Source organism: Lepisma saccharinum, chromosome 20 (assembly GCF_977018435.1).
Source record: "Lepisma saccharinum chromosome 20, izLepSacc3.1, whole genome shotgun sequence".
Classification (NCBI taxonomy): Eukaryota; Metazoa; Arthropoda; class Insecta; order Zygentoma; family Lepismatidae; genus Lepisma; species Lepisma saccharinum.
Genome location: NC_139248.1, coordinates 34222059 through 34238691, shown reverse-complemented (window position 1 = coordinate 34238691; position 16633 = coordinate 34222059). Strand labels below are relative to the sequence as shown.

Genomic DNA, 16633 nt, shown 5'->3' with positions numbered 1-16633 from the left:
AAAAATCAAGGTCTCTGTGTATAGCTCATATGTATATTGGTTCATTTACCAGTTATGCCTCCATAGCACTTCTCACGTAAATTCGCCACCAGACTTTTTAAGTCAGACTTCATTTTCCATTATTTTTCTCCTTATTGCCTTTTTGTAAGTAGAAGCTTTACATGAAATATATCGGTAACTATTATGACTCATGTCCTTGTTCACGTCCTTGTTCTACCTCCCGGAAATCTGTATATTGGTACTGAATTACCCTGTACAGTACATCTACACTTTCTCGGCGAACTGTCTTCGAGAAAGAGTCCTCTCGGCTTCACCACTTTTTTGGTAATACTTACCAACTATAGGGTCTACCAATTTGAACGTCAGATCTTTAAAATTAGATATTGAAAACCACAAGTGACAATGGCATTATGTTTTGAACAATATGTCGTTCAAATGTCTTCCTCTGCTTCGGTGTGTGGAATGGATTCTGAATGCCCAATTTTCCAGCACGTCCACACACATATTGAGCGGTATAGCCTCGATGGTTCGTTCGATGTTCCGTTTCAGGTCACGAACTGTGCGTGGCTTAGTCTCATAGACCTTAGATATGACAGCTCCATAGAAAATAATCCAGGGGGTTAGGAGACATGATCTTGGTGGCCAGTTCACATCACCCTTTCTGGACAGAACTCGCCCGGGGAACTTTTCCTGCAATAATTCCATTTTTTGGCGAGCTGTGTGGCAAGTTGCACCGTCCTGTTGGAAACACATTGTTGATGTCAAGATTTGCCAGTTTAGGCCACAAAAACTGCACCACCATATTCCTACATCGCTCCCCATTGACAGTCACGTGATTTCCATGCTGGTCCTCAAAAAAATAAGGCCCATTCACGACATTGGCCCAAAACCACACCACACAGTCACTTTCTTAGGATGAAGGGGTACGTCCAGAATCACTTGCGGATTTTCATCTGCCCAAATCCTATCTTTGTTTGTTAACGTAGCCATGAAGAAAAAATGTGCTTCATCGGAAAATATGATTTTACGGCCAAAATCTGGATCGGCATCCAACTGCTGTAGAGCCCAATTAGCGAAATTCCGACGCAGACGATGATCGTTAGGCTCGAGTTCTTGAGTCAGTTGCATTTTATAACCTTTTAGGTGAAGATCGTGACGCAAAATTCGCCATGTTGTCATCTGTGAAAGGCCGAGTTGTTGCGAACGCCGTGAAACAGACAGGTTTGGATCGTCCACCACGCCCTGGCTTACCGAAGTGATATTCTCAGCTGAACGACCGACTCGACGATGGACAGATGTTGGCTCGTTTGCTACTGAGCCAAGGGCAGGATTAACCTATGGTCAACTGGGGCAATTGACAAAGGAAGCTGTGATGGGCATCCACCAAAAAAATCTTTTAACCAGCTGAAAAATTACATAAGAATTTGTATTTTATATGGAAGGGTTATCCCCAAAATCAAAGGTTTCTGACCATTTTACCAAATTGTGGTCACATTGCTATTGCTAATGCGTTATTGCAGTTTCTAGACCATCATAAGATTGATATACGTGACTGTTGTAGTCAATCGTACGATAATGCTGCGAATATGTGTGGAAAGTATAAAGGCATGCAAGCTCTCGTCGAGGAAAAAAATAAACTAGCAGAGCTAGTACCATGTTGTGCCCACTCTCTGACTCTGGTAGGGAAAGCAGTGGCTAATGCATGTCCTGCAGCTGTTCATTTCTTCGATTTTGTACAACGGCTTTATGTTTTCTTCACAAACATTGGTGGATAAATTACGACAAGCAGAAGGGAAATACTATGTTCCCAAGCATTTAAGTGAGGCTCGGTGGGCATGTAGAGCAGATGCCACAGAATCCATAGTCCAAGGTTACAAAAAATTTAAGCAAGCTCTAGGCAATGACAAAGAAGAGAAGGGTATTGTTACAAGTGAAGCGAATGGGCTCTCACGGCAGATGTCGTCCCTGAAAATCGCATTGTTAGCCGTCTTCTGGAATGACGTTGTATAGAGATTTGATGCTATCAGCAAATACCCAGGATCCAAGGTTAGTTCTTCAGTCTGCCATTGATATTTTGATGTCTTTAAAGATGTTCGTAGAATCAAAAAGGAACTCGTTTTGTGAATATGACGAGATAGCCAGAAGAAGAAGTGGCACAGAAGAGTACAATAAGGAACACTCACGTCAGACTGAATTTTCTTGACAATGAAAATGAACCTCAAATCCACCTCTCGCCTAGTGAACATTTCAGGGTGGGAGGTTTTCTACCAGTGATTGATCAAATCACTCATCACTCGCAGACAGGATTTTTCCCTATGGAACTGTCGCAAAGAGGTTCAGTATTCTAAATGAACTTTCAGTGGCAACTCCATCACAAATTACATCTGCAGCTCGCGAGCCTGTGAGCATATACGAGGAGGATCAGGAACCGTCGCTACAGAATGAGCTGATACAGTTTGTACACCTAGTAAGCAGTAGCAATGTCAAACATCAGAAAGACATCCCAATGGAACTGTCTATGTAAGGACCCGTTCCGCAGTACATTTCCCAATGTCGAAATTATCTTTTGAATGTACAACCTTGGTGACAATGAAGTTCGACCAGAAAGGAATACGTGATTAAATGTACAGAGTCATAGGCGGTGGAATGGGTGACCCGCAGAAGTGACGCATGTGTGTAAGAGGAGGCGTGTGAGCAAGTAAGAATCGTGATCCCAGCATGTTGCACCCAAGGTCACGTAAAGCATGAAAACGGGGAACCTATACGCGTGACATTGAACTTCGACCAGGCACCAGACCCATACGGGAAATTCCAGATAGTGGCGCATTCGACGGAAGCATGACGTCACGGACACGATAAGGGAGTCCGCCGTATATAAGCGCGTTCTGTGCACCGAGGAACCGCAGTGCATCATCACCATGGCCAGGGGCAAACCTATTGACAACACCGTGAGGAGAAGAGTGGTGGAGTTGCAACGGGATGGACTCAGTGAACGGGAAATAGGGCACCAACTGAACTTACCCAAGTCAACCGTCCACTGCATCATCAAACACCACCAAAATACGGGTCCTACAGAGCCAGGTAAGGCCCCCGGTTGAAAACGCCTGCTGAGCGTGCGTGACCTACGGATATTTAGGCGCTATATCCAGACCAATAATCATGTTTCTGTGGCCGAATTACGACTGTGGATTCGAGAACGCTTTCACATTGAAGCGTCAACCAGAACCATTCGCCGTTACCTACAGCGATGCGGTTAGCGAGTGTACAAGGCGAAACGTAAACCCTTCCTTTCCATGTTGAACAAAGGCAATCGACTACGGTGGGCACGAATGTACCGGGGATGGACATTTCGGCAGTGGAACAGGGTTTTGTGGACGGACGAATCCATTTTCAATGTTGTGTATGGGAAAATACGGAAAACAGTCATTTGTCGGAAGGAGGAACAGAATGAAGAAAAATGTTATGCACGTCGGGTACAGAAACCTGCGTCAGTGATGGTATGGGGATGCATGACGGCATCTGGGGTTGGCCCACTACACGTCTGTGAGGGCATTGTGAATGCACACGCCTATACACGCATACTGGAGAGGCATCTTCCCACAGTGCGAAGGCACCTGTTCCACAGGCGGCGTCTCATCTTTGAACACGACAATGCCAGGCCTCATACAGCGCGGCTGACAAGAGAATGGTTGACTCGCCATCACGTGCGAACTCTGCCATGGCCACCATCGAGTCCCGACCTCTCGCCCATTGAGAATGTGTGGCGTGTTCTTAAGCGACGTGTGCAACAGAGAGGACCCACGACAGTGGCTGCTCTTATCGCCTGCCTGCAGGAGAAATGGCACCGCATCGATGTAGAATACCTTGAACGACTCGTCCGCAGCATGCCCCGACGCATTGCCACAGTTATTCGCCGACGGGGCGGCGTCACACCATGGTAAACAGGATCCCCTCTAACAGTGGTCGAACTTCAATGTCACGTGTAGATGGACGAAAATGTTTTATTTTGTGTGGACACCATACATTGCTGCGTTGCAGCGGAAATTTATGTTTTCCTTTGTTCCATATAGCCTGCTGAATAAAATATGTTCAGCATATGCATGTGTTCTCCTTCTTTCACAACGCACTCCTATATTTGTGACTGGTCGAACTTCATTGTCACTAAGGTTGTATTTGGTGTTAATGGTAACAAACTGCAGCGGAGAAAGATCTTTCTCAAAAATGAAATTAGTGAACAACAGGCTTCGTGCTGCCATGGGAGAGGATCGCTTATAGAATCTTTGTTTATTAAGCATTGAACATGAACTTCTTCGTGAATTGGACTTCGATGATATAGTAGATGAATTTTCGGCGAAAATGGCAAGAAAAGTGTGTCTACTATAAGAGTTAACCCTTTGGGAATTTTCTTGAACAAAGTGTAGTTACTATTTCCACAATAAACCTGTCGGTAATTGTCCAGTAGATGGACCGTGCATATGTAGTGACATACTTATTTACTCTTAATTGTAAATATACCTAAGTACAGTCTACTGCTCAGTTCTCTGTTTCCGTCTGAACCCCCTTAGTATTTACTATATATTGTAGTTACGGTGTTCACTCTTCATAATATACTGTAGACATTTAGACGCAGAATTTTACTGCTGCTATAGCGCTATAATTTTCGTTCTGTAACTTTATTTTACTGCGCTATTCTCCCTGCAAACCTATCTGCGATATGTTCGATTGTGAATGACTACTGATTCTAAAATCAGGTCTACCATTTCAACTGCTGGAAATTGGTGTTAACATATTGAGCTATTAAAGCTCCTAGTAAAAAAATAATAAAAAATGGGGGGCTCCCACAAAACATTTTGCCCAGGGGCCTCCACAAACCTTGATACGGCCCTGACTGAGCCTGTTCACTCAAATTTATCTACGATGGGGCAAATATAGCGTTCTGTCGGTCGATTATGTTGACCTCTCAATGCACGAAATGTCCGTCGAACTGAACACGAATTTTGATAATAAATCCGAATAATTTCTATGCGTTGTTGCATTGTGTATCTCTGCATGACTACTGCACACAGATGTTACAGTTCCATCTCGTCATTCCAGTCAGTGTTGCCACAACACTCTTTCAAAATTCTGACGTTCAAATTGGTACACCCTTTACGTATTTTTATGAATTGATTGATTTCTTGATTTGGTGTTTTAAGTCCACGTTATGCACAGTGAGTCTAATCGAGACTGGACCTACAGTTTAAAGAGGAATTCGAATCACTATGTGCCACCACCAGGTATCGAACCCGAGATCCCTTGATTACAAGGCGACGACGCTACCACTGCGTCATCGGGGAGGCTGTATTTTTTATGGACTAGAAACTTTTGTAAAATGCTAAACAATGAGAGAGGTGATGAGGCATCTTGTAATCACTGGGTCAAGGTTACAAAGAAACAGGCAATAAGAGTGTTAACAAGATAATATTGTGGAGTAAATACAGTTATTCCAAGAGTTGAGTCAAGCTTCATTAAAAAATTCTTCACTTACTACAAAGTTCAGGATCTTCATCACTTTCATCCTTGCAATCAATGATACCATTACACTGGAGATCATCGGGTATCCATTGATCATTATTGCAAGGTCTATAGGAGAGGTTTACTCTTTCTGAAACATAATAACGAAAGCAGTGTCAAAAACATTAATACAGAATCATTGAGCATTATAATACGAAGAACACCATTCTAGGAGAGAACGGTGGAATAACATACAGAGTACAGAGCAACACATTTATCTGAGATTATATTTGCCAGTTTTGTTCCACATCTTAAAACAAACACATTCTTCATTATGGTACCAAGCAGAATTGCCACAACGTTCATTCCCCTTCTCCCCTAGGAATTTGTGGACCTCATAGAAACGTAGTAATGGTTGTTTTCTTCCAGGGAAATTCACGTAAATAGTTGGGGAGGTCGATTGTCGCTGATTATTTTAATAATGAACTCATGATTTGGGAATTGGTCAATAAAACCCTTACTCCGTTACTCCTACTTACTCAATTGTGCTCATTTCAACCCATCTGATCTAAAACAAAATATGAACCAACGACAGATCAATAAAATACCAGCGAGCAGCAGACTGGTGAACAGAAAAGGACGTCAAAACCAAGGTTATTAGAAGTATAGGTCGAAATACACATAAATCTATAAAAGTTCTTGACAAAACAAATGAAGTTCATATTTCCATAGCGTGTGTATTAGGAAAACCTCAGTGATAGTGACGAAATTTGAACTGACATAAAAACCCTATCTTCCGACTTCCTCTTTACAAAATTAGTGAAGGTGAGCATTTAAGTTCTCCTGCCAGAGAGTAAATGTGAGAATTCGTCATTAGAAAAAAAAACACTGGAATTGTTCATAATATTCAACTTTTTGAGGTTGTCGCTGAATAAAATCATGAACTTTTGACATACCGGTTCGACTCTCCTTTGGAAAAGCATAACAACATTTATTTTTTCTTGCCGTTTCGGCCAGTGCATGAGGACCGTGGCCACCAACCACCTTGAAGAAATTGGGGAGCTTCTACGAATGGTTTCGTAAGGCCGTCATGGAAAACTTCTACAAGGACTGCAAATTCTTCGTGAGTAGAAGAGTTCGGTTGTTTTTGGAACATCTTTTGACGAGGTTTTATTTTTCTGGCTAAACCTTGTGACAAGATTATAATTTATGGACTATTTTTGGCGAGATTCTGATCTGTTTGATAATTTTACGGTTAGAAATCCTGATTTTCTTTTGGTTGATCCTTTGAGTTATCTTTTAACGAGGTGGCAGGAAATCCACTCCGGATGATGCAGCCGGAGACCTCGCGTATGCATATGCATCGAGTTGGGACTTGCACTGTTATGGTTTCCAATCCCGACCACCCTCAGCACCTGTTACGTGAACACCAGAATTAATGACGTCATCGCAGACCTTGGTTCTTCAACCGCAGCGAGCTGGGATTTGTATTGCCAGCATACTCTCGATATCCTCATTCCAGGTCACACTTATCACCTGTTATCAGGATATTGTTTTTGACACATGCTAAAAAAAGTCAAATATCTTCGAAACCATTGACTGCATCGAGCCGGGATTTTGACTACCAGTATGGTCTCGATGCCTTCTATTAATTTAGACCACACTTACTACTTGTTATCATGGACAATATGGTAGTTGTGAAGGAGTAGGTTTGCGGCCGACATCTTGGTGGAAGCACTTGTCTAAAAAAAATACTATTTTTGAAAATTTAAATCAAAATATAATACCTGTCAGGAAGTATTTATTTTAAAATTTGTTTCAGACTACTACTTCAATTGTGATATTTACTGAGCAGCGAGTTTACCGATTTTGGTCTATATTAGATTGGGTTATTTATGGAGGCGATGCAAATTGCGTCTGTGCCTCCAGTTAGTGGTAGAACCCACCTCCGCCACCTCTTGCGGGAATTGAGTCCCCTTTGGACAGTCAATTGCTTGCATGGTGTCTTTCTTTCTTTCTTTCTTTGTTTAATATTTGGCATCTTAAGTTTTCTCTTGTGTGTTGTGGACGGTATAATATAAATGAGGAAAGTTTCTCTGGCTTCGCTAGTCCCACACGAGACAAGCATATCCCCCTCCTAGATTTTTTTCCTTCTAGATATCGTTCTGTGTCTACAGTTAGAATCACCTAACTGAAAACATCAAGGCTGACTAAAGATATAGACTCTACAATCTGCTTGTTCCCACGTTGGATAGATGGAATTTGTTGGATCGGTGAAGGAAACCTATTTTCAGGAAGTAAATTGCCATTTGCACCCGAGCACGTTTGTATATAAATACCTACATCCCCTCAAAAAAGTTACATATCACATCTTCCAGCAATCAAAGTGTGCAGAAAGTGCGACGCCGCTGTGAATATCTCGAACTGGACGAGGCATCAACCCACGTCCGCATCAGAGAACTGTTTGTTAGCAACCAGTCTCTGCTCTCGAAGGGGAAATAACATAACCATAATCAACCTGAAAAGGCACATTCAAATCTGCTGAGCTCCAGCTAATCCTGTTATGTCGAACCTTATCAACTAACCAAATCACCAGCAACGACGCAATCAAGAGGAAAGCCGAACCAACTGGAACTGGTAACAGGTACTTTGACTTAAATTTAACATAAATACAATCTATTTTTGAGACAAGTGCTTGCAACTGAACTCTGACCCACAATCACATAATTCTCTAAATAATAAATTAATATGACCGACGTTTCATTCCGGTCTTAACAAATCCCTGCCCCCAGAACATGTTTTGACGATATTTGGATCTTCACCCCAGGGTGGTCTCGCTATGACCTCTTAATCCATATTCTGACTCAAGAAGGACTGCAGAAAACATATTTCACACAAAGCAGATGTTCAATTTCTGGAAATTGACTTATTGCAGCGTTCCAGACATTTAAAAGTTTATTATGACATTTCATTTTGGAAGAAATATCTCACTCTTTGCCCCAGACCCCAAAGAGGGGAAAAATTAAAAGGAAACCCTGTTTCGGTGATGCCAGCAGAGACCTGCACGAGACCCGGAAAAAATCCCGTCTGCGAGGAGGCGCGCCTACAATAATATGCAGCACGCACGTCACGCCCAGGTGTTCGACATCGCGCAAGCCATCTTCATGTCACAGCAGTGAACAGGCCTCGATGCCTGCCACGTTTTTATCTTTACCCGGGTCGTAAGAAGACTCGTGAGACTAGATCTAGTTCTTGCAGGTAGACGCGAGCACTACTGTCAGTGTTGCCAACGGCCATTATATTTCACTACGCATGGAAATTTTCTGATAGGCGCAGGTGCTTTGAGGTTGTATAACCATTGGCCTACAAGGGGTGGGTGAAGTTGGCGACCACCCTGGGCCTCGCGCATGTAGGGGCCTCGCGTCCCATGGGGTTGATACGAATAACGTAATAAATGGAAGTGAGAAAAATAGAAAAGGCATATTTTTGTGGGCAATAAAATTAAAACCTTTTGCTTTTATATGGCTTTATATTCTAGTTTAACGTTATAATTTGAATGAATACGTCAAATCAGAGTCGGACAGAAGCTCTATGCCTAAGGGGCCCTGAAAAAGTCAAAATAATTATAATTTATCATGTGAAACATTAACGCAAAAATTGCTTGGACATTTTTATCCATTTATTATTTTCTTGAATAAAAAGCGCTTTGTCTTGCTGTTCTTCTGTCTCATTTGCATAGACTACCCGATTTTAATATGTTAATGATAAAGCACCTCAAACTGCCACGGAGCAAAGTATGGGGCATTTAAATGCTTCCGTTGTTTTAAACTGAATAAGGGCATGGTTAATATTAGCAGTTCTTCCTTCCTTCCTACAACTTCAGATGCAACTATTGCCCTCTGTAACGGGCATGAAGATGATTTATCTTCCGAACTTCCTGATCAAGTTCTACGTTTCAGGAATGTGCTTAAATCTGAAATCAAGTGTTATGGCAAAGTTTCTTCTCCTTGATAGCTCTCCAAGTAACAACCACGAAAAAAGAACCATCTTTATCAAAATTGAAACTTAGGAAAAACTTCTGGAAGGTATTGTAGAATGGTATGATTCAGCCAAAATTTAACGGACTCAGTAATCTCACTCTTGAAGAAGAAAGGGCAAGATCTAATGATGTTGTGAAGTAAAAGTGTCATTCGCTACCCAGAAGCCAGCTTTCTGATTTAAACCAGGTTGATTTAAATCAAGATTTAAATTGGGGAATTATATAAAAAAAACACTTATTGATATCACATTAAATAAAATTATGAAATAATGTACACAAGAAATTTGTAGATATCAGAATCACTTTTTGTGAATGTACATTAAACTTGTAATCATTTAATGGTGTTTATTATGCTGTAAGAAAGGAACTAAAGGAAACAGAATATATGTACTGATGGGGTGAGAAAAACACTTAATTTTTATAAACAAAAATAGCACATTTTTAAATAGAATAATATACAAAATACTAATCATGTTAAACCGTAAATAGTGTAATTTGCATTGAACTGTAAATAAATATGGCCGCTGATATCTGGCTAACTATCATTTAAAACACTAAAATGGAGCTACAAAGACTGTAAAAATTATTTTAAGTTAAAATTAGTACATCTAGAATATTTTATTTTCACTGTAAGAAAAGTTACTGAAATCATAATAGTTTCAGTAACAAACTCAAAAAACATTTTCATATTAGGTTCATTTTGTTCAGTTCCAGAAACAGAGAAATGCATATTTACATGTAATTTGTTATTTGCTTTAATCAAACTGTTCAAATATTTTACAGGGCCGTTTATCAGAAAAAAGCCTTTCTATATAAAAATATGTCTATGTGTACGGTCCCAAAAAATATACAAGCAATTTTAAGCGTGTTTTATAAAAAATAAAAAAGATCAATTTAAATAAAAAAATATCGAAAATGATAAATAAAAATCTTCATTTTTATCCACCCATCTGTTAAGAGGGGAGGGGGAGGGGATAAGTACGTATTTGTATTTTCTTATTTTGAATACATAAATGTCAAAGAAAGATATGTTGTAATATGTGAAAATTCACATGTAGAGCATCGATTTCTATAATTATTAGTGTAGATGTAGCCAGAACGATCCATTCTAAGTAATTACATAAATTTCCTGGAAGAATCTGACTATACTTGAGGGACACAAATTTCTTTCTTGCGGACGCGTACTTTACGATTTTGTTACGCCACTGCGTCAAATAAATAATATTACAAGAACATTAAGAGGTAACAACAAAATGAGATTCACATTTATTATTATCATTTAAGTCCTAAAATTCAAAATTAACTGATACAATTAATGTCCAACAAAGTCAAAATTGCTAATTAAAAAAAGTCAAATTATCTGTATCAACTGATTAGCTGATTCCACCAAAGATTTCACACTTATGGGGCAAATGACTATTGTTATAAGATTTGTTGATGTTGAAACCGATTGTGTCGAAGAGCTTGTAGGTAGATATTTTAGGTTCCTAGACAGGATTGTGGTTTAGCGCATCCCCTTCCCCCCTCTCTATCCTTCGATATTTTCTACTTAAGCCATGGTTTGTGACATTTACATCCTACAAACTTTGAAATGAGGAAACAAAGAACGAATCATTATATAATATATAGGTTATATTGTATCATTCTAGTGAATGATGGGATCGAAATCTACCACTCCCACAATAAATCGATGGGTGACGTAGCTTATTAATCATTCATCCTCATAAATGATGAGAGCACTTTTCATTAAAATGACAAGTCTAAATGCTTGGCTGCGAAAGATAAATCTGAAATAAAATTTCTAAGCAACTAGAAAAGACAACGGTCACTGATTCGGTTTCATGAATATTTTCAAACCTGAATCATGCATGTTGGTTGGATAAATACCTGTATATCTGAAGAATGATAATGATGAATTTTAAAGTGTCGTAGACTACAATTTATCGAAACTCTCTTTGTACTTCGTTACTTGTTGACCAGCGACACTCTGACCTTTCTTCTCAAGTCCTCTCTCTCGACCTCCTCCCTCTCGCAAATCCAAATCAAAAGTCAGTCCTCTCCCAGCCTCCGTTCTTTATCTGTTTTGCGCTAGTACTAGTGCGAATTTTCATAGTGAAAAAGTGTTGTCCGCCTTTTGAAATTGCAGTAAACGATGGGAATATGTTTGCAGATCAGTTCTATGACAGATACTTGAAAACTCTGAGTGCTTTTCCAACGCTTTGTGCTCTTCGAGGGGCGACCGCGTGCAAGGACGCTTCGAAGAAAGCCTCGCCCGTTACCTCCGCCAGGAAGTGCGTGCTCCAGCACCTCTTCCTCCTGCTGTTGCTGCACGGAGACGTCGAACTTCAGCCTGGACCAGGGACGTCTACGGGGATAACAACAAGTGATGGTGCCTTTCACCTATATTATCAAAACGTACAGAGTCTAAAGAATACGTTTTTGGACTGTGAATTAATGACGACTGAGTTCTCCGAATACGACTGTGTGTGCTTTAGTGAGTCTTGGCTCAATTCTGATATCTCGTGTGTTGAAATTCCCCTCTATGAGCAGTTCGATGTTTACCGTAAATATCGTGAAATGCGTAGTGGTGGTGGTGTTATGGTGTGTGTGAACAAGAAGTGGCACAGCAAGATACGATTGGATTTACAACGAGACTGCTAATTACTCTGGATAGAAGTAAATACTAACCACCGTAGAAAAATACTTATAGGTTGTTTCTATCGGCCTGATAGGCGGAGTCCCAAAGAACTCTTAGAGTGTTGCTCTGATTCCACTTTGGCAGCTCTGTCCAGCCACGAAGTTATTTTGTGTGGGGATTTTAATATGCACATAAAATGGAATAATCCTGTAAATGGCATACCAACCACTGGAGACGAAGACTGGTTCATAGACACAACATGTACAATACGAGAAAAGATAAAAACCTTGACTTCATATTGTCCTCGTTTGAAACCTGTGACGTCACGCCCTCTTTGAATCTGCTTCAGTCGGGCCACGAGTCGCTGTGCGCTACCTTCAAAATCCCGGGGAAAGCGGGAGGATCCCCTTCTGCACCCCCCCAGGCATAATATTCCGCTGTGGAAGAAAACGCCGTGGGACGCCGTCCGTCGAGCCATTGACGTTTTCAACTGGATCCTGCTTTCCGAAGAGATCGTGACCGAGGCTGTCGAACTGTTTACGGACGTTATTCATGCCCTAATTCAGGACTATGTGCCACATAAAACAATGAAAAGAAAAAAAGTTTCCCCCGTGGTTCGATATGGAGTTACAGCATCTGTTGCACAACAAAAAGAGAGCATGGTAGCTGTGGAAAAGTTTCCCCAATCCTCCCACACACAAACACTTTCAAAGCACTTAGTAAGCACAGTAAAGACCTTACGAAACAGAAATACACAGAATATGTAAACACAGTCACAAATGAACTCCTTACTAATCCGAAGAGATTCTGGACATTGATAAATACACGGAGACAAACCAAACGCATCCCTTTGGAAGTAACACACAATGGCATTTCAGCTGTTGGTAATGATAGAGCTGAACTATTCAATCAAACTTTTCAAAATAATTTTGTTTCAAATTATGTTTTAGATCATCCGCCTATCAAATCTATCTGCTCTCACTCTCTTTCTACCGTCTTTACAGAACGAGGTGAAGTATTGAATTTCCTTACCTCCCTTTCTTCTCACCGAGCATCTGGACCAGACAATATTCCTACTATTTTCCTTCAAAAAACAGCTCACCCGCTAGCCACTCCTCTTGCAATATTATACAATAGGTGCTTCTCAGAAGGCTGCTTTTCCACTCAATGGAAGAAAGCAAATATCATTCCCATTTTTAAATCTGGCAATGCAAACGATACTACATGCTACAGGCCCATTTCTCTCCTCTCCACACTTGCTATTGTCTGTGACAAAATTCTAAAAAATAGACTTCTGAAATTCACATCCCCTTACATTAACCCAGCACAGCACGGATTTCTTCCAAATTCTTCATGCCTTACAAATCTGTCTTCTATGCAATCCTATGCCATAAACGCAATTACTAATCGTAATCAGTTGGATGTTGTGTACTTTCATCTGTCCAAAGCTTTTGATTCAGTGGATCACCATTATTTACTGCATAAATTAGCTAACAGATTTAATATAACTGGAAACACGTTAAAAATAGTGAAAGACTATCTAAGAAATAGACATCAACGTGTTATACTTCCTGGAACTAATTCTAACTGGCTTCCTGTTATATCTGGTGTGCCGCAAGGAAGCGTTCTTGGCCCTCTGTTATTTGTATTATATCTGGATGATCTCACAGACCTCTTTATTCCTCCATCTCAAGCACAATTCTAATGTTCGCTGATGATTGCAAGATTATGAGAGAAATAAAGCAGCCATCAGACATGCAACTTCTCCAAAATGACATAAATAGGTTCTCCGAATGGTGTAAGCGATGGAAACTGTCCACAAACCCTTCGAAATGCTCTTACATAACAATTTCATTGAAGCAAAACATTCTTGAAGGTAATTATACACTCACCAACATCACTCTAGCAAAAGAAGCACAACTCCGAGATCTAGGTATCCTCATAGATTCTAAACTAACTTTCGATAATCACATATCAACCAACACAAAAAAGGCAATGCGTATGCTAGGCTTACTTTACAGATTCACCGAAATCCATAACCCGAAAGCACTTTCCATTTACTTCAAAACATTTGTGTCCCCCATTCTAGAATACTGTTCACCCATCTGGAACATGGCTGCCCCTTCTCGTACCTCCAAGATCAACAATGTTCTCAGCTTTTTCCTCTCCATCGTTCGATATAGAGTGCCGGCCCTGAGACACCTACCTAAGAGAGATCTGCTTGTAAACTTAAACATAAATACTCCAGAATCACGTAGATACGTTGCAGATGTGAAATTACTACATAAGATCATTAATGGAAACCTAAGATGCAGCATCCCACTCCACGAACTCTCCCTCAGAGTGCCCAGACACAAAACACGGAGCAAGGAAACTTTCCACACTGCAACTCCAAGACTCTCACTCATTCAACGTTCACTATTTCATAGGCTACCAAATCAGTTCAATGTCATATCAAACCAAACCGATATATTCAGTTCATATCCATCTTTTATCACCAACATAGAAAAAATTGTATATAAGTAATGCTTTTGTGAAACACATCTGTTTACCTTGGAACTGTCTTGACTTGTTTATGTTTATATTTATATTTTCTTTATTTTATTTTATCTTGTTTCGTGTGTTCATTTTAACACTAGTGTACTGTTTACTGTTGTTTCTTTCCGGTTTAAAATGGCTTCTGCTGTACTGGAAATTTCAATAAATAAATAAATAAATAAATAAAAAGACAGGCCATGGAACTCTTCCTCCATGCCGAATCGTGAGTTTTCCACCTGTTTATTGCAAACAGCTGACCACCTATTTTCCTGATCAAACTCGAATTTCCTCAACGCATCAGGAAGTAAGTTTACTTAATGCTTAACTGTGCAATACTGAAATACCACAGAGGGTAGACGACTGGTGAAAACAAGTGAATGCCCTGGTCAATATGAAGCTTCCAGAGAAGGATTAAATAAAATACAATCTTATGGATTAATACGTTCTACCGCCGCGGGAAAAAAATCCATTTTGAAAATTGAAAATTTAAATTTAAATTGTAAATCTTGTCATGACCCAGGTTCTCCAGTTTGATATATTTACAAAAAAGACAAACACAAAATATAAAAACAAAAAGATAAAAAATCATTGAATAACTAGATATATCTTTCTCTTTTTCTCTTACCAAAATTTACCTGTTACCCTAATGAAATTTATAATTCAAACCATAAAATTAAATACACAAATTGATAATAATAAAAAAAATCAAGGTAAAAGGAAATTCTTTGTACACGCATTTCAACTTTATGCATGTCTCTAATTAGATAAAGTATTGTGTATAATATTGCATGACTCAAATAGCAAGAGTTCATTTTATTATATAAGTGTAGAGAAAAAAAACTGATTCACTCTTGACTACCTGAAATAACATAATTATTACTTATGCGATATTTAAATACTAACATCACTAAAACTTGAAGAATCTATAATTCTCTCAACTCATTCTAAAATATGCTTAGCATATTATTGTAGCAAAGCTTAAAACTAAAACCATTTAAACCATTAGTGGTTTAACCATAATCATTCTGCGATGGCAGAATGGATTTCCAGGCTTTTGGTCTAGATCCAATATCCGAAGGAAAGTACTTGTTATTTGGGCGCAATAAAATCTTGATAACGACGTATACATATTCATATAAAATAAATATTCTCAATAACTTGCGCTTGATACAAAACTTTGCTGATATAAATATTTGCCTTCTCCTGAAGTGCAACAAAAATTTTTAGTGATGTACTTGCTAAACTAGTATTTATTTTTAATACCTGCAAAAATAATTTTGCGCATAAAGCACATTATAAAATAATAAAACTGCTTTTAACCTTGAATATTATTAGTGCCATAATTATTATGAATAAGTATTGTGTTACGCAAGTGGAGTTTTTTTTTTTTTTTAAAGATCCTTAGTTTGTATTTCTGATTTTCAAAAAGAAAGTTTAGCATACGTATTTAAGGATATTTCAGTTGTCTTACTGCCTAAAGAACATTTTAAAAAACGTACTATTACTACTATATTGGTTAATGAAAATTCCTGCAGCGTGTAACTGTAACTGTGCCAAGTGGAAATTTCTTGGTCGCGTACTATTAAATATAATTTTCGTCAGAGATTTATTATTATTATTATTATTAGGCTATTATATAAATATGATAAGTTGCTGACGTTTCCTTGATGACTGTGTATCGATTCACATTGATATTTCAAATTTAAAGAAAGGATGGGGCCTTGCATTTTAATCTCGCCCAGGGCCTCACGATATGTTGCTACGCCACTGTACCTAAGATTTTGTAACTTCTCAAATTATTTTCATTATTATATCAAACGAACTACACATATTTTCAAAATTTGTTTTGAAAGTCTTGAAATAGGTTTGTGTGTCTTTTCTGATCTTGAAATCGTAAATCTTCTCTCGGTTTCATTTTTACGTCG

At 39.2% G+C, this 16633-nt stretch overlaps 1 protein-coding gene across 3 annotated transcripts in view; it reads right to left on the bottom strand.

Annotated features, from left to right (window-relative positions):
- Nucleotides 1-16633, bottom strand: part of LOC146003575 (uncharacterized) — a 340389-nt gene that overhangs the window by 207081 nt on the left and 116675 nt on the right. For all 3 annotated transcript variants that reach the window (XM_083141873.1, XM_083141874.1, XM_083141875.1), the window contains exon 11: nt 5528-5644. In XM_083141873.1, coding sequence (XP_082997999.1) covers nt 5528-5644 — 117 coding nt within the window. The remainder of the gene's footprint in view (nt 1-5527; nt 5645-16633) is intronic.